Source organism: Asterias amurensis, chromosome 13 (genome assembly GCF_032118995.1).
Source record: "Asterias amurensis chromosome 13, ASM3211899v1".
In the NCBI taxonomy this organism is placed as follows: Eukaryota; Metazoa; Echinodermata; class Asteroidea; order Forcipulatida; family Asteriidae; genus Asterias; species Asterias amurensis.
Genome location: NC_092660.1, coordinates 3169226 through 3188087, shown reverse-complemented (window position 1 = coordinate 3188087; position 18862 = coordinate 3169226). Strand labels below are relative to the sequence as shown.

Sequence of the window (18862 nt, the reverse complement as noted above, 5' to 3'; positions counted from 1 at the left end):
TGGCTGACATGACATTGTTTACTGTCACTTGAAACAGTTGTGAGACTCTGTGATTCATTAAACTGTTAAAATATTTGGGAGGTAAATGACTAAAGAAGTGGCTCACATTAAACAAGTTTATTAATTTGACTGACGGGAAAAAAACTGTGACTAGCTCTTGTCGAGTCGTCAGCTCGTAAGTTGTGCTTTACTTTTGCAAGATTTTTAGTCATTTTGCTGAAAAAGTGAGACTTAAAAACGCTATTTTTATAATCGATGACAATGGGATCATTATGTGTGCTGAGAAGATTAAGAAATGTCTCTTTTTCTATAAGAAAATGTTTGATACAAAGTGGTTTGTCGGCGGCACACACGGAAAAGTTTAGCAGCTCAAGCTGTTGGAATCACGCCCTCTCGCGGCAGGATGTGTCATCTCCTTGTCCACCAGTTTTGAAGAAGTTTCATTCTTCTTCAAGAAACTCTCTAGAAGGATGCAGAACTTTTGCAGAACCCCCACTCCTGAAACGTGACAAACTTTCAAACTATCTTGAGATTAGCGATGCAGATACCGAAGAAATTTTCACCAAAGACTTTGAACTTTGCAACGAGTTTGTTTCTGAAGAGGAAGGGCGTGTCATCTTTGATGAAGTGGAAGACTATTTGGAGGATGCCGAGTATCAATATGACCATTGGGATAATGTAAATGTATTTTCTATCTTTGAGCTCACGGAGTGCCTCATATTTTCATAACTTTTTTGTTTGCTTTTAAATTAAGTATTTATAGAAGTAAATAGAAATTGAGTTAGCTGATTGCTAACTGCTTAAATTACCACCCCCCCCCCTCACACACACACACAAAAAGGACAACAGTCTCAATGTATAGGACCTACATTTTTGTGTTCAAATTAAGGTTGTCGCAACTTGAAATCATTTTTACAATTCAGATTTCAACTTTATGTTGATTTTAAAACTTCAAAAGTAAAACATAATTTGTCAATGTTGGACATCTGTTTTTTAGATGATCTTCCCGTCAAGGAACTCAGTTAACTTCCACAAGGGGGTATAAACACCAAACTGGCAACAGCCAATAACTCTCATACAAAGCGCAGATCGGTTTATTGTCTATGGATTATGAATTGTACAAATCAAGAAATTTTGATTTAGTAACTATTTGACGACAATATACTTATTCTAATCATTGTGAAATTGGCGTTTAGTTTGGGAGATACGAACCATAGCTTTGTAGTTGCAGTACCACAGAGCCCAATTTCATAAGGCTGCTAAGCACAAAAATTTGCTTAGCGATAGCATGAAATTTCTTCCTTGATAAAAACAGGTTTACCAACCAAATTTCCATGTGATTTTCAGGATAAGCAAACAAAAGCTGAATACCAGTAACAAGCACTATGCATCAAATGGACATTTTGCTGGTAATCCTGGGAAGAAATTTCATGCTTAGCAAATTTTTATGCTTAGCAGCTCTATGAAATTGGGCTCTGGACTGTGGTGACCTGGCCATGCATTAGAGTTTAGATGCATTCATTTCTTTTAATTTCCATAACCTGTCTTCATATTCCAGGCAATCCACGGCTACAGAGAAACTGAGAAATCAAGATGGTCAGAGAAGAGCCAGGCTATCCTACAGCGTATTAGACTAAAGGCGTTTCCTTCTGGAGAGCATCAGCTGTCCCTCGTTCATGTACTTGATCTAGCCAAGGATGGATATATTAAACCCCACGTAGACAGTGTAAAGGTGATTGAAGATGACATCATCGATGACATCATCGGTGTAGAGAAGAAATTGATGTTAATTTTTGTTTCACCCATTATAGGCAACATTGTACAGCGATGTGTTTTAGCACTGTATACTCAGTACTTTTTAACACCCATTGGTGTATGGGTAAAACCAAAATTATTATTGTTTATCCCCGATGCAAATTTGACATCTATTGACTTATTTTGAGATGTGTGACAACAAACTTTCAATACCTTGTATTTTAAACTTGAACACTCTATTCTTATTCACAGTTCTGTGGCACCACCATAGTAGGCCTGAGCCTGCTGTCTCCTGCAGTCATGAGACTGACCAAGCAAGATGACCCCCAGAGCTGGGTCAATGTGGTTCTCCAGCCTGGATCACTCTATATCATGAGGTAAAGACACATGAAGTGAGATACAAAGGCTAGCCTTTGACAAAGATGCTGGGTGAGGGGAAGGGGAGTGGTTAGAGAGTACACTTGCCAGGTATAATTCCTTTGTTCTCCACCTTGGATCACTCTTTATCATGATGTAAAGTAAGAGGGTGAGATACAAAGGCTAGCCTTTGACAAAGATGCTGGCGGGTCGGGGGGGGGGGGGGCAAATGTTCACAGGTTTGTTATTTTATGCATATGTTGCAATACATCAAGTGAGAAGACTGGTCTTTGACAATTACCAATAGTGTCCAGTATCTTTAATCGCTGTGACCTACCAGCAATCATATAAAATAGTGTCAGATTAATAGCATTTTAGAAATGTTTGAATCGATTTTGTATTTGCCTTGTAAAACACTTAAAGTGAACTGTGTTTTTTTTTTTAACAGAAATAGAGTTCGATACGAGTTCACACATGAGATTTTGAAGGACAGCGACTCACTCTTTAAAGGTCAGAGGTTACAGCGAGACAGACGAATCTCCATCATGTGCAGGAATGAGCCATCTTGAAATGACTGAGGAGTTCTTTTGTGTTTAAAGATGATATTACATGAAGGACGCCGAGATCTATATTTTAGAAACTTGTTTGCAGAGTACATCACTGACAGTTTTCTCAATCAGATGTGATTTTTGCATTTGGAAATAAGGAACAGTTGTCATTCTTAATGTACACTCGTAGCTGTCAAAGTCCTGCAGGGGGAAAAGATGCAGACGCCTTATACAGTGAGGGCGATAGAAGCCTTTCTGGGATGATAGGTGGCAGCAAACCGGGTAAAGCCATTGTTGTCAGAATTATGCGCATGTTCAGAACTACGTAAACAATGGAAATTTACCCGGTAGGTCTGCTGCCACCTTGAGTTGGAAAGTCTCCCATTGCATCTATGCATCCTGGAAACACCATGCCTTGGTGTCCTTGGTGAAATATTTCAATAGAAATTAACAATTTCCTCTTAGGGTGCCCTTTACCAAGGAGAAACTGCCTTGGTGCCCTTGCCCTTACAAACATGAAGCATGCAATAGTGACCACTGCCTTTAATGAGATCATTAAGTTTGTATGGAAGTAACTGAATACTGTTTTCATTTATTGTTATGCAAATTCTTCAAGAAGAACTTGCATTTGATGTCTTAAAATTAAACATTAAAACAAACGCTTTGACAGAGAGGCCAATGCAGCAATGGAGACGTCACTGAGTCTTATTTCATTGAGAATATAAAGTTAGAATTGTCATGATTATAAATTTGTATAAGGCTTAACACCATAAGACTTATCTTTCATAATTATGAGATAAATGAGTTAAAATTATGTGAACTAGCTATATTTAAAATTTATTTCATTTTCATTAATAATAATTCTTATGACTTTAAGTGAATAACTATGAGATATCTTTAGAAGCCATAATGAGAAAAATAAATTCTTTCACAGTATCACCTAAACTCCTTTTCAAAATCATGTAGAACAAAAACAAAACTGGTGGATTGAAATTGTTAAATTTTTAAAGAGGAAATTTCTTTAATCCTGGGGAGGAGGGGGAGTCTTAAAACAACACTATGCAATGAAATCGTACTTAAAAAGTACAAAAACAGGAAAAAAGTATGAATCGAGGGAAAAAATTTTGCCCACCGTTATATTAGTAGTGCGCCCTCTACGGTTGTGCGGGAAGTAACATCAGCGCCGCCCCCCCCCCCCCCCGCACACACACACACACACAAAATAAAAAAAATAAAACAAGGCTAAAAACACGAAAGACCAACACTATGTTTTGTGGTTGATTATCACCCTCAACTAAAAGAAAATAAGTTAAGAGTTACTTAACAATTCTGATATAAAGTAGGTTCGTATCGCTCCCCCCCCCCCCCCCGCCCAGTGTCCACACAAGACAATGGCGAGATATCCGACTCTTTAATTTGCGGTCAATCATTGCTGCCCCCTTGTGGCTGGATCGAGACCCCGCCCCCACACAGGGTAGCACAGTCCGATTTGACAACTTTTGCGCTCCCCGTCATTATAAAACGTAGATAAACACCAAAATATGCTTAAGACTTCAATGCATTTTCGGTCCAGAGACTTGTTTCTTCAGTACAGTTCCTTGTTACACTGGAGCTTGACAGAAGAAATAGGCGCACCGGCGCGCCGCTGCAGCAGCCGATATCGCAGTAGTAAAGCTGTGGCAAAGTGAAAAATTAATGGGGGACGCCATCTTGTGTCACTACGCGTCAAGAAGTAGTTTCTTTTTTGTGATTTTATTTTATTCCAGGCTGTATTTCAATAAAAAATTCACAATTTCTTGAAGAATATATATACATTTTTGTGATTTGTTCATAAAATTCATTTTGTTAATGAGATTTTATGATTTATGATTGATAACATGGGCTGGCGTAGAGTTCATGCTTAAGCCTATTTGCGTGTTATTTGAGTAGTGATAAGAAAATCTCTTGTTTTGGCGCGACAATGTAGTCACTTTTTTAGCGCACCCTGATTCCTTTCTGGGGACATCCCGTTCACTTTTTATTCCCTTTCAACATTATTTTAATAACCTTGCTACTGCTGGTAGAGGTAGCTTTTGTATATTCACCGTTTTGAGGTAAGAATTCGATAAATTTGTCTGTGTTTATGTTTTCTTTATAAACGAGACCATTCGCTGATGTTGAAGGAATGCATTGTATTTGTACGCTAATGTAACGCTGTGCATTTTTGCCTTAACGTGTAACGATATGGGACTTGTCAGAACCTTGCAACTTGATGTGGTCGTGAATTTAATTTTGGTGTAGGCCTATGATGTAAGAAAGTAAATAACATACGTTTTAACCCAGTGAGACTGGAGAACTAATAAAGGAATAGGGTTTTCACTCGGTTTCTACTGCCTACTTTTCAGAGTAAATTGGTTTTAAAAATGTCTTCAATTTGTGTGAATTTAATTTTTGTAATAAAATGTTGATAATTTAATGAACAAGGGTGGAGTTGTTCTGTGATATTTCTATGACTTTTGGTTGCGTGGAATGGTTTGAATTTTGAATATTTGTGGGTGTCTCACCAACATGCCATTGCCGATTTGAAAATAGGCCCAACGAACACATCAAAAACATCCACTTCATGAAATGTTTGCCCTGGCTGTGCTATTTACTAACTGCTAATGTTCGTTCATAATTGGCATGTTTGTTGTGTAGTCTGTCAATGTCATGTCTGTTTTTGCTGACAAATTTCCAAAGTAGACCTGCCACTTTTTATACGTTATACTTCTTGTTACCAAAACCGATACACCAATTGAGGAATTAATGAAGTGTTAATATTTCATATATGAATGAAAAAGTGGCCGTCATGTCAGATATTGAATTTTTTCCCCAAAATTAATCGTCCTGTTTATTTAGGCAGCACAGTATTGCGCACCACCCACCTACAGCTCTTGTTTGAATCAGGATCTTGCCCAGATGTGTTCACTGTATTCTTAATTAATCTTAGAAAATTCACTTTCCGGCTAAGAAATTTGCTAAAAATTGATGAATTCTCACCGACTTTCTTATTTTAATCTGCATCGCCTTTGAAAACAAATGTGGTTGCTTCCGATGAATTGCTGGTTTTAGTCAGCCAACTTTGCGTGCAGCATACTACCACTACCAGTGAGTTTCTCTCTCCAATATACAAGCATGTATGCTGATTAATGGTGGTGGTCACACATTGTGCTTTGTCACAACATGGTTTGGGTCCTACTAAAAGCCGACAACGCCGACAACAAGTCTAGAGTGCAGACAACATGCTGACAACAAGTTGCAAATACCTTAAAAACAGCAAATAAACCAAAGATATATTAGAACTATGTTTGCTTTGTAATATAAACAGAATTTGTATGGAAAAATTTCCTGAAAAGTGTGAATTCTTTACCAGAAAAAAAACTTAAATGACACGGAAAGCGGTCGGACCATCTTGGCTTAAAAACCGTGTTTGGACCAGTCCATTATGATACAACAGAGGGTGGGGGTCATGTGAAGACCTTCACTGCAGTGTGCACAGTTAAGGGTTTTTACATGACTGTTTTAATATTGGACCCTTTTAATTTTAGTTGTCCTTAAATTTCTTGAACTCTAACTCTTCATCTAATTTTTATACATTGTAATTGATACTTTTGGTTTTCCTGTAGGCTTCAGTGAACTTCAGCAAACATGAATGGAGAAGTTCCAAGTGTTCCCATTACCACATTGTCTGGAATTTCAAGTCTCACCGATCGTAAGTATTGATCTGTTCATTTTGGCTCACATTTTAGAGAAAGAGGTGCGCAATCTTAGAAGGACACTTAACGTCAGAGATAACTGTTTTTTCCACGAACTCGGTTTAAAGGATGCTTTGGGCTATAATAATGGCAAGCCGTGTTAGTTTACACAGTAAAGGAAAACCACACAATTTGGGGTTTGTTTGTGTGGATTATTATGCTCTGCACTAAGATCTTTGCAACCATAACTTCACTATAAATGCTTGTTATAGCCCAAAGGGCCTGATCCGAGAGTTACGAGTTATAAGTTATAAGTAGGTGAGGTTTTTGGTAACGCCTTGTGACAATCTCTTTGAGTAGTGTTGGTTCTGAAAAGAACCGGTGGTTGATAACTCACAGTATGCTCTGATCCTCTTCCCTTCTCCTGAAGACGATCCGAGCTTACTGATCAAAATTAAGAGTTATTCAAACATCAGTTCTTTTCAGAACCATTACTACTTAACAGAAATGTTCATAGGGTGTTACCGCAAACCTCACCTAAGAAGAGACAAAGACAAATTAACATTAGATCTATAAACATTCTTCAAGTGGAGATTTCATTCATTTAACAATTTTCTGAACCTTTTTTGACAATATAATCCAATCTATTGAATGGCTCATACACAAAAAATTGGGAACATTACGATTAATGACAAATTGGAAATATGTTGACTAGAAATAATAATTTTTATTTTGTTGTTGACCATACCCAGTATTAACCGAGCTACCCCTGCCATCACCATTACCATGCACCATCAACAACAAGGGGTTGTTATACAGCCCTCGTGTGGCGGATGAAGCTAAGCGACTTTTGGGGTTGCAAGATGAAAACCTTGTACCCCAGCTTCTGCACGCACTCAGCCAGACTAGCACAGACAATATGTAAGTAAATCCTGGCCTGGATGCTTCGTTTTTGAAAGGGCAAGGGCAACCAGGCATTTTCTTTTTGGTAAAGGGCACCCTATGAGGAAATTGTAAATTTCTACTAAAGCATTTCAAGGGCACCAAGGCAATGACAATTGGTCTGGAGGCAATCCCCTTCTTTGCCTTAGTGAAGTATCAGGCACGTTAACATCAAATGTGTTGAGGGATACACTTAAATGCACTCTTGGTCTTTAACACTTGTGGGGTTCAGTTCCAACTTTCCCGTCTGCAGGAGACGTGTTAATTGAGCATGAGATTTTCAGAAAAACGAGAAGAACACTTCAAAGTGCCGTTCCATGGTTACTCAAATGCCTTTATACTTGAATGTGGCAGTTGATTTGGGTCGACAGCCAAAATTTGCAGTGCAGCCCTCATCTTGAAATGGCTCTCTGGCCTTGAGATGTTTGGCTATTATTCATTTTACCAAGGCACTGACTAGGGTCCAATTTCATAAAGCCTGTAAGCACGAAAATTTGCTTAGCATGAAACTTCTTCCTTGATAAAAACAGGATTACCAACCAAATTTTCATTTGTTGCATATTGCTTAATACTGGTGTTCAATTGTTGTTTGCTAAATTCTGAAAATCATGTGGAAATTTGGTTGTAATCCTGTTTTTATCAAGGAAGAAATTTCATGCTAAGCAAATTTGTGTGCTTACAGGCTTTATGAAATTGGGCCCAGGTGGCATGCAGGCATATTGCCTTCGTTTCTCCACGTGAGAATGGCCTTCGTTTCTCCACGTGAGAATCAGGCATGGTTAGGGACCATGGATAAACTAAGAACGCGGCCGCCCGCGGTCAGACTCGTTCTAGAACGAGTCCGTCCCAAAATTGTCACGCGCCCGTCCCAAGATGGATTAAGCACTTCACTGATTTTTAAGGTACCTCATTATCGAACTCTATTGTTGGTGCCTTTTGTGTTCAGATTACGTGGACAAGGCAGCTCGCAAGTAAGCCAGGAAGGGGTGAAGGATTAGTGTTTGCGGTCTAGCTCAGGTATACACCAGACAATTGGTTGGAGATGTCCATGTACAGCCAACCCTCGAGTTTGCCAAAGCCAATACAATAATATGCTACTGCCATAACAAGTTGAAGTGGTGACAATTATTCTTAAATTTGAAATCATCGCCAACTTATTTTGTATCTACATCTAATTATTACATTAGGACCCGTGTTTATGGAGATAATTACACTTACACGATTTGTTCATAAAGGTACCGCGAAATCATGCTGACCGGCTCGCAATCACACAAAACACAACGCAAAATTACATCGTAGTACACAAACACACTATATCCAGCGACACACTCACACACAGTGTTTTCAATTATACCGGCCCAGTAGTCTTACTACTTTACGTGCAACGAACTATAATGCAAGAAACATTGAACGCTAGAGGGCTTTCCTAAACAATGTGATAGCGGGAGAGCCGCCCTCCGTTAGAAAAATTGCGCAACAGTTTACGAAATTAGTTACAACCGCCTTGAGATAAAGACTTTCGGGAGAATCTGGTGTCCGAAAATTGCAATACTAACCAGCGTACAACATTGGCGCCGTTGCTGGTACCTTGCGAATGTCAACAACGTGGTGAATTTTCAGCAGTTCCTTGGGAATATTTAGCGTGTTTAAGAAAAACTACATAACGTGTTGGCTTCATTGTTCAAACATGAAACATTTTGGATACCTTGGATGTACAAAAAAGGGTATAGTTTTACTGTTTAATGTAAGATGTTTTTCCTATTGATTTTGTTTTATTCTGTTGTATTTTGGGGGATTATTTTGCATGGCGGTCGTGCAAAGACGCAATATTTTTTATATTTTAATCTGCGGTTGTGTTTTGACTTATTGCGTGAAAAGGGCTAGGATTAATCTTTTTGTAACTTGAAAAAAAAAACTAGTCAAAATATAAACTAGACCGGAGACACAGTTATTATAATTTACATGGATCGTTGGTTGTTGTTTATTTATTGAAACGACAGTTTACGTAAATTGCAGTGGAAACAACTTGGGTTTATATCTACCCAGATAAGCCGATTATAACTACACAGTGGTTTTCGGCCTCACCATTGTTCCTTTGTTATACAGTGGGTCTTCCTCAAGACCCAGTGGTTGAGAAGAACGCGTTCCACTCCGTAGATTTTCTTTTGTTCAACTTGTCACGCGAAGGAACGCGTCGCGACGCGGTCGTTCCCGTGACATAGTTTATCCATGGTCCCTTATAGACACGACACTGACATAACGAGTTAGGAACCTTGTTTTTCTGATGAGTATTGTGATTTGTTTGTTGATGTGGGTCAGATAGGGGAAATAGCTGGGGAGATTTGTGCCTTTGATTACAAGCATGGAATTTGGCACCCAGTCAGAACATGGCATGGGACAGTTATGCCGTTGTAGGGCCATCACAAATTTGTGTTCTTTTCCAAACTATCCACTAATAGAGGTACCAGTAATTTTGTTGTGTCTGTTTTTCTTTGTGTTGTGTTTTGTTTTTGTTTTGTTTTTGGTTTTACTGCGCCTTGAACACCCAGCAGGGTGGATATGTGCGCATTACAAGTCTTATTATTATTAGTAGTAGTAGTAATTGCAAGAATAATATATCTCCATGATGTTTTTGACTTGTTTTTGTTTGTAGAGAACTGAAGGACAAGTCCAGCAGTAATGAAATTGAAGGGGACATACCTGTCTTGCTGCAAGCGATACTAGCTCGAAATCCGAATGTCTTCAAACAAAAGCGAATGGAACAAATTGGAGGTGAGAAAAATTCCCTCTCTACAGCCCATTTAATACTTTCTGTGAATGTAATACAAACTTTGACCTTTACAAATTTGCAAGGAATAATTCGCATCACTGAAATGTGCTGATGTGCGAACATTCTCAGCGAAAATGGGCTTAATTTGTTTGTACAGGTGTTTTGAGCAAATTTTGAAAGGGAATTGGGTTAACTGGAATTGCTATACAATGTCTCTCCTTTTTAGGTTACCTTTTTCAACTGAATATGTGTAAACATATTTGGAGGGCACACAGTTGATCATTATGAAATTGAATCTAAGTTTGAGTTCGAGAAGAAAAAAATGGTAACAAATACATTTTGGTTTTACAATTATTACATGGTATAACATTTGTTTTTAAGCAGTTACTTTAAACAATGCTTATTGAAGGGACAATTTAATTTCTGTTGATACTGTAGCAAGTTTGGTCAAATTTATTTGTGTAAATCTTTTTCATTGGATAAGGTGTTTCTCCGAGACAACCCATGGCACCATCACCATACTATCAGACATCCCCAGAGGGCGCTGTTCAACATAGTCCATACAATCGCAGTCACATGACAGGAATGCAAGGTAAAAATAATTCCCAGTTGTTTACCCTTTTATAGTAAAAATAATTGTAAAGATGCGCTGAATCTGATATAAAACAATTCAAAGGCAAGACAATTCAAGATGGAAAAGAGGAAAGTGGAAGGGAAAGCAAGTGTGAACAGGTGTGTCTTCAGTTGCTGCTGAAAGTGTGAGATGTTGTGTATTTCCCTGAGGTTGTCAGGAAGTGAATTCCAGAGCCTGTGTGCTTTGCTAAAAAAAAACTGTCCCCGTAGCTGGCTAAACGAGACCGGGGAATAGTCCCCGTTAACTTACCCACAAAGTAAGCTCTAGTACTATCCCCGTAGCTGGCTAAATAAGACCAGGGAATAGTCCCCCAAAATTACCCACAAAGTAAGCTCTAGAACTGTCCCCGTAGCTGGCTAAACGAGACTGAGAAATAGTCCCCAAACTTACCCACAAAGTAAGCTCTAGTACTACATGGAGTCCCTTAACTTTGACGAGGTATTGCAGCATCAAAGATCTACCCTGACTTGAGTAATCTGCCCCAGCAGTTGTGAGGTTGCTCTCATTTCGCTTTGAAACAATGTTGTTGGTTGCACCACAAACACAGATATTTTGTACCACATCCAAAAACCCTTGTGTGGAGAAAATTGGGTTGAAGTTAACCTGTTTTTGAAACTGCTGTTTCGAATACTACTAAATATAATTTTATTTATAAAGTTTGTACCGAAATAAAGCCGACTTTTTCATTTGAACAGAACTGTCAAATGTGTGTTCAGTCTTAAAGCTTTTTTGAAAAATTTGGAAGTTGCCAACTCCAACTATACATTCTTTATTGCATAGTTCTCTTTAAAAAGTTGAACTTTTTTGAAATAGGATTTGCTCAAAAATGAAATAGAACATTTAAAACAAAGCCAGATTACCTGTATGGTCTTGTGTTTTCTATGTGTTAAGGCTCGCCTGTTCCCACGTCGGTTAACGGTTACACGGGACACCAGTTTTCACCAGCCACAGCTACCAGCCCAAGTCAACCGGTTCCAACTCCATCGCCAGTGCAGGGGAAATCAAGATCACAGCTGGCCCAACCGCCTAATGGTGAGCAAGAAAAAAAAATTGTGTTTAATTCCCACCATGTAATTTTTTTTGTAAAATAACAAGCCTGTGAAAATTTGAGCTAAATTGGTCATCAAAGTTGCGAGAAAATAATGAGAGAAAAAACACCCTTGTTGGACGAATAAAAGATTTCAAAATATATGTCCCTTCAGATGGAGCCGTTTCTCAACACGTTTTTCAGAACCACCCCAACTAGAGAAAGTCATTACATGATGTTACCGCAAACCTTTCCATATCGTATTTCCACCATGCAAAGTTTAAAATTCTACTAAGTTAAAAACAAAATTTGAGTAATTACCAAATGTGTACCTTCGCTTTAAGAAAAAATTGAGTAGGGAACCAGTTAAATCAAGGTGAACTTAGAGTGATGTTGGCTGGTTACCTGTTTCTGCTGAGGAATTGCTTTACACAGGCTTTATGAAATTGGGCCTTTGGAGGTTGCTTAATCCTCCTGTACTGAAAGTCCATCATCCAAGATGCCTACAAATCTTGCATACACTTTTTACATAATTGTGAACTAAACAATGCCACACTTTTCTGCCATTTTGGGGTTTTTTTTTGCTGGTATTTTATTGCAGTCGTGTTTCTAAAAACAGTTGTGCTTCTAAAAAGCTTGGGTTGCCTTTTTTTTCCATCCAATTGTATCGTTTTCATTGACGCCATGTTTTTAAATTGACTTTAATAGGAGCTGGTCCATCAGGCGACTATGCGCAACAGGCAGCACCCAGGGGGCGGGGCAGACCTCGGAAACGCCCACCAAATCAAGATGTCAATCAGAGAGCGGCTGCTGGAAAGGTACAAAACCATTTTGCTGAATGTTTTTGCTTAAATATTGTGTGTTTGTATGGATTTGGTAGACAATGATGATTAGTTTCAACACTGCAGGGTATTGAGGGTATATGTGTGGGCAGGCCTCAAAATAACCCACAGCACCGGCAGCAATTGCCAGGGGTGCCCTGTGCTTTTGCTGTGGTGCCCTTAGCAAAGTTCCGATACAAATTAAAAATGTCTTTAAAGAAGTGCCCCTTACAAGAGAAAAATTGCTGTGCCCCTTCAAGAACAAAATGCAAGGTTTTGTTTGTTGTTTTAAATTAGTCAAGTGCACAATTTCAAAGAGGGTTCATCTTGACTTGAGTTTCTCAGTCACAATAGTGATTTGTAAAGACTCCTTGCATGATGTCACAAGTCCCGAAACAGCGCCCTCACTGAGGTCAGTGAAGCCCTATCACTGGCTGAGAGTTATGCGCGATCGATGCACCTTTCCTTTCTTTGACCACAGCAGTGGCGGCCAATGCAAGGGGTCTATTGTGAGTTCTCGTTCTGCATGGCAACATCCTCGCAAGATGGTTCGGTAAGAAAAATCATCGCAAGACTATCTTTCCGAGAAAGAAAGCCCAGAAAGTTTAAAGAAAATTTTTTATCTCTAAAATTTTCTTTTTATTGGTGCAGGAGTCAGACGCTGGTGTTTCTCCAGCTGACTACAATTCTCCTTATCACTTCCCTGGCGATTCGCATCCCGGCCAAGAGAGTTCCTCCCATGATACGTCGCGCGACGTCACCGAGTCGGACTCCTCCGTAAAAGACTCAAGTCGCAGAAAAAAACGGAATAAATCTCACAAAGAGGAACGGGAGAGAGAGAAGATTCTACCACAGTATAATATCGTCAGTTCGCCAGATACCAGCGGTTCAACAAAGATCAAACTAAAGCTAGCGAGGCCTAAGGCGAACTTGAAGACAGCCGCAGAGCCAAAGGAAAAAGATAAACTGCCCGAGTCGGGGCTAGAACCTAAGCCCGAGGCAGTTAACCAACCTGAGGAGACTGTGTTGACGGCCGAGCCGGAAAAAATATTGAAAGAACCAGAACAAGTTTTGAGGGAAGAAGTGAAAAAGGACACCTCAGAGAATGATGTTGCCAAGGAAATGGACAATGTGTTTGTGGAAGATGTTACTCTGGATGAGAGGACTGGTGTGATTAGTGCTCAAGATACGGCAAAACCGCCAAAGGAGGTCACTCCAAAGAGGGTCATTCCTAAGGAAGTCACTCCCAAGGAGGTCACTCCCAAGAAGATCATTCCCAAGGAGGTCACTCCCAAGGAGGTCACTTCCAAGGAGGTTGCTCTCAAAGAGGTTACGCCCAAGGGGGTCACGCCCAAGGAGGTCACGCCCAAGGAGGTCACGCCCAAGGAGGTCACGCCCAAGGAGGTCCTTACGGAGGTCACTCCGGAGAAACTCCTTAAGGAAGAGGGTCGAAGGACGAGGCAGTTGTCGACACCTCAGGACAAAGAAAGCATAGGAGAAAACGAAAATGGATCAGAAGACGGAGGTAAGTTGTCTTGCTTCTTCTAGCTTACAACAATCTGGTCCCAATTTCATGACTCTGCTTACCACCAAATTCTGCGCTTAAGATCACCATTCTCTGCTTGCCGTCCGCTTGCATGCAAGCACTGAAATTCGGTGCTAGCTGTGTAAGCATAGAATGCCTAGTAACATGGATTGCGCACGAGCCAGAGGGCGCAGTATGCAGATAATTAGAAAATGCGCACTGGGCTTTCAGCTATACGTCCCATCCAGGGTTGGTCCGTAACTTTTTCAGTGACTAGCCAGTAGGACCTGGGCCCAGTTTCATGGCTCTGCTTACCGTAAGCACAGAATCGGCGCTTACGGAAGCAGGGAATTCTGTGCTTACGGCAAGCGTATTTCATGGGTTAGCGGCGAATTTTGGCTTCTGCGTGTGCGTACTTCACGTTACTAGGCATTCTACGCTTACAAGGCTAGCGCAGAAATTCGGCGCTTGCACGTAAGCGGGGAATCGCGGTCGTAAGCGCAGCATTTGGAGGTAAGCAGAGCCATGAAATTGGGCTCTGTTGGCTTGTCATTTCACTAGTTCAAGAGCTTCTTCACTTATCCCTTTTTCGAATGAAACAGATACTGAACAATTTTGAATGGTCGGACCATTTTGAAGGAAGTTTGACTGGTCTTTTGGTGGCTTAATTTTTCTTTGCCTTTTTGAAAGATTTGACACGGACTATCAATGAGTGAAAGCCCTTATATTGTTTACATTTAAGTTGATGACGTGTCGTGGCCGAGCAGGTAAGAGCACTGAAATCAAACTCTGGTGTTTCTGTTCATCAGAGTGTGGGTTTGAATCCCACTTGTTACACTTGTGTCCTTAAGCAAGACACTTAACCTTGCTTCGTCCTTCAGATGGGACGTAAAGCTGGGACAGAAACTGTGTTGTGTAACGCACGTAAAAGGACCCAGTGCACTAATCATGGACTGGTGTACCATCCATTATACTGACCACAGTCAATGGTGCTTACATGTAACTCTTGCAGTCTTTAACTATCTCTCTGGGACATCCACTTGTTCAAAACGAAAGTTATTTTTTTCATCTTGCCCAATTAACTATTCCCATTTCAGGCCTGTATGCTTCGTTTTTACAGGGGAAAAGGCACAAAGGCATTTTCTCCTTGGTAAAGGGCACCGAAATTGTAAATTTCTGCTGGAGCAGTTACACGTCACAAAGGCACTGACCAGGGGGCATTGAGGCAATCACCTTTGTTGCCTCTGTAAAGTATTAGGCTTGCATTTTAAAAAATTCAACCTTTAAACTCCCTTACATTACAGACTCAACTTCAAAAAGTGCAATCAGCCAACCCAGGCTTCTCCTCACAAAGATCTCAATAACGGAGGACCAGGCCGCCATGATGAGTAAACCTCTCGGCCGCGGCAAGAAGCGGTTAAGAAAGAGCACGGAAAGTGATGAGGAGTGGGAACCAGCTCCTCCTCCTGCCTCGAGGCAAGAAGCTCTTCCGTCGCCGGTGTCTCAAGGACCTCCCACCCAGATCTTCATTGAGAGGGGGAATGACGACAAGGAAGAAGATGAGGAAGGAGGTAGGTCATCTTACAGGGCTCAATTTCATAGACCTGTTTAAAGAAACTGGACAATATTGGTAATTGTCAAAGACCAGTCTTCTCACTTGATGTATCTCAACATTATATGCATGAAATATCAAACCTGTGAAAATTTGAGCTAAATTGGTCGTCGTAGTTGCGAGATAGTAATGGAAGAAAAAAACACCCTTGTCAAACGAAGTTGTGTCCTTTATGATGCTTGATTTCGGGACTTCAAAAATTAATTGTGAGGTCTCGAAATTTAAATTTGTGGAAAAATACTTCTTTCTCAAATACTACGTTTCTTTAGAGGGAGCCGATTCTCACAATGTTTTATACTATCAACAGCTCTCAATTACTCTCCATTACTAGTTACCAAGTAAGTTTTTATGCCAACAATTATTGAGTGTTCACTGCCTTTAAGCAGACAATAGTGATTAATAATAGTTTGCACAAAAGAAGTGAGAAATTTGCATTGGGGTAAAGAATATTAATTTTGGTTTACTCTTGCACGATGTGTGGTAGCACTGTATACTAGGTACTTACCAGAGTTTTGTGATTAAAATCACAGGCATATTACTCGTGACCTTTGTAATTATAGAGCAGTCTTTTACCAACCAGACCATCGAGATTTCCCAGAGTGGCAGTTTGAATCCTTTATTTTAGCAGTGGGTTCCGCAACGATTTAATAGTTTTTAAATTTGCATCGGGGATAAAGAATGTGAAGTTTGGTTTTACCCTAAAATTAAAGGTTAATTTTTTTGTTTTTGTTTCAGCACCCAAGAAGAAGTTGAAGCGTGACAAAACTCCTACCAAGAGAGTCGCACAAATGGACGATGATGGTAAGGATTTCCCTTGTTATACCCTCCTACTATCTGAAAATTCATTCATAAATACCCCGGACATTACTGCTATTCCTATTGGTTGAGAGTATGGCACGTGCAGGTGTTTATTAAACCGCTGATAAAGACATAGCTGGAGCTGTTTAAAGGGTCTATGTACATTTTCTTAACACAAAACACAATGTCCACAGATTTACATTAAACTTACACAGTTTGAAGATTATGATAGTAGAAAGCTTCCCTTGAAATTTTACTTCCTGATGTGCTGTAGTTTTTGAGAAATGAGTAAAACAAATAATTGTCGTCTCGGTTTTAGCAAGTTAAAACGTATTAACCTATGATTATGGTATAATACCATAACTGGTTAATGGGATTTTACATGCTAAAATAATTTTCGTCTCACTGAGACGAAAATTAATTTGTGACTTGTTTTACTCATTGCTAAAAAACTACAAAACCTTGGTTAGTAATGTTTAAAGGGAAACTTTCCACTATCATTGTCTTCAAACCCTGTACGTTTAATGTAAATCTGTGGACATTTTGAAAAAGTACCCAAATCCTTTAAGATCAGCTGACTTCAAGCTCATTAACACAAATTTAAAATGTACATGTACTATCAAATTGACTGTAACATTTTGTATTACTTATTTTATTCACTGTGATTTCTGCATTGTTAAATAAACATGTTATGAATTGGATAGAATAACCATACTTGATAGTTTTGTGATCATATATTTACTTTTCCTTGTCACCACATCAACAGAGTTAACAGAGTCTGCAACGTTCAAGAGATTCCATGCAGCAATGGAAGCTGTGTTTGAGGGGTCGGAGGAAATGGATCTGACAGTTGAGCAAGGTAAGATTTTATATTTCCTTTTTTATTCTTCTACAATTCATTTCTCCTTGGGCTTAAACAGGGTTACCCTCTTTACAGTCCATACGGATGTAGGCTTTGGTATCATCCATCAGAAGAGCCTGGCTAGTAGAGCAGAAAGCACTACCTCCTCAACTTTATGAAGCAATCATGGATAAGTGTCTTGCTTAGGTACATGACCAGAACTCTATTCCCACGCTCTGCTGATGAAACACCAGAGGTTGAATCCGGTGCTCTTAACCGCTAGGCCGTGACATGCCACGATTATGTTTGGCCTGGAAAGCCCTGGGGTTGGGAATAGTATACAGGAAAGTGTGCCTTACAAATGCTGTGTTATAATTAGTTGTGCTTGTTTATTAGGATTTGTAAGTTCACCTTTCTGTACTTTTTAATTTCCAGCTGATGATGAAGAGGAAACAGACGAGTGTAATCCAGACTTGCTCATCAGCAAACCTCTCCTGAACGATCTCCTCTCCGAGTCTGCCAAACTCAAATCGATGACACTTATGAACCAGGTATGTAGAATGTCCATTATTGGATTGAGTTTATCCTGGGACCATTTGCTTGGCAACAAAAATGTACAACTACAATATTGTGAGATAAGCCTAGTCACTGGATTAATGGGGTGCCCTAGTTCGAACAGCAAAAATGCGTGACGCACGCTCACTTGACGTTACACGATCATTCTTACATGATGTAGTGTTTCAGTTCTTTTGTTAAGGGTCCACTCACAGGCCTGTTTATGATTTATGCAAGAAAAGTTTGATTATTGGACTTGGCCTTCAAATATTTATATATTGTGTATTGGGTGGCACAGTTGGCTTGTGCGTAAAGCGCTCGCCTTTCACCAAGGTGACCCCGGTTCAATTCCCGGCCAGGGCCATATGTGAGTTGAGTTGTGTGTTGGTTCTCTGCTGTGCCACAAGGGTTTTCCAGACTATCCAGTTTTCCTCCCTTGGGAAAAAATCAAACACTTTCGATCTTGGCTGCGCTCCGTGGTCATAATGGGTGGATGTGGCTGGCAGCTGAAGGCGCCCTTGAATGCCTGCTTCTCGAACACGTTGTAGCCGCGTCCTTCGCAATTCAGCTCTAGCTGCGCGTAAGGATGATTAGCCCCCCAAAACATATATATATCAAAACATATATATATCAAAACATTTTGGTATCGTATTAATTAATTGAACTAATCCTTTCAATGTTTACTTTGATTTTAGATTCCACATGAAAGACTTGTGCGATTATTGAACATCCTGGAGAGAAACATTAGAGATGGCACAAAAGTGAAACCCAATGTGAATCATGTAAGTCAATATTATAAACAAGACCATAGAATTAGCTGTTGGAAACGGCTTACTAACCAAAAGGACCTATGGTATAAAGGCAGGTCCGGAATTCAAGGAAGCCCTGTTGCCCTGCGCTTTAAAAAAGTTTCCCTTTAAAAAACAAAACAAAATTATGCACTTCGCCAGACACACAAGGCCTG

At 39.8% G+C, this 18862-nt stretch overlaps 2 protein-coding genes across 3 annotated transcripts in view; both read left to right on the top strand.

The window, feature by feature from the left end:
- Positions 1-115: 115 nt before the first annotated feature.
- LOC139945820 (alpha-ketoglutarate-dependent dioxygenase alkB homolog 7, mitochondrial-like) lies at positions 116-3985 on the top strand. The gene is made up of 4 exons (XM_071943282.1): positions 116-678; positions 1559-1732; positions 2008-2132; positions 2561-3985. The coding sequence occupies exons 1-4, from the start codon at positions 256-258 to the stop codon at positions 2679-2681; spliced, it is 843 nt and encodes a 280-aa protein (XP_071799383.1). The 5' UTR covers positions 116-255; the 3' UTR covers positions 2682-3985.
- A 76-nt stretch (positions 3986-4061) lies between these two features.
- The window catches only part of LOC139945816 (nipped-B-like protein A), a 48755-nt gene continuing 33954 nt past the window's right edge, over positions 4062-18862 (top strand). For both annotated transcript variants that reach the window (XM_071943276.1, XM_071943275.1), the window contains exons 1-13: positions 4062-4753; positions 6305-6390; positions 7126-7294; positions 9969-10087; positions 10570-10677; positions 11611-11751; positions 12455-12564; positions 13219-14092; positions 15397-15663; positions 16440-16505; positions 17269-17361; positions 17779-17894; positions 18594-18680. In XM_071943276.1, the coding sequence (XP_071799377.1) occupies positions 6327-6390; positions 7126-7294; positions 9969-10087; positions 10570-10677; positions 11611-11751; positions 12455-12564; positions 13219-14092; positions 15397-15663; positions 16440-16505; positions 17269-17361; positions 17779-17894; positions 18594-18680 (2214 nt within the window). In that variant the 5' untranslated portion in view covers positions 4062-4753; positions 6305-6326. The remainder of the gene's footprint in view (positions 4754-6304; positions 6391-7125; positions 7295-9968; positions 10088-10569; positions 10678-11610; positions 11752-12454; positions 12565-13218; positions 14093-15396; positions 15664-16439; positions 16506-17268; positions 17362-17778; positions 17895-18593; positions 18681-18862) is intronic.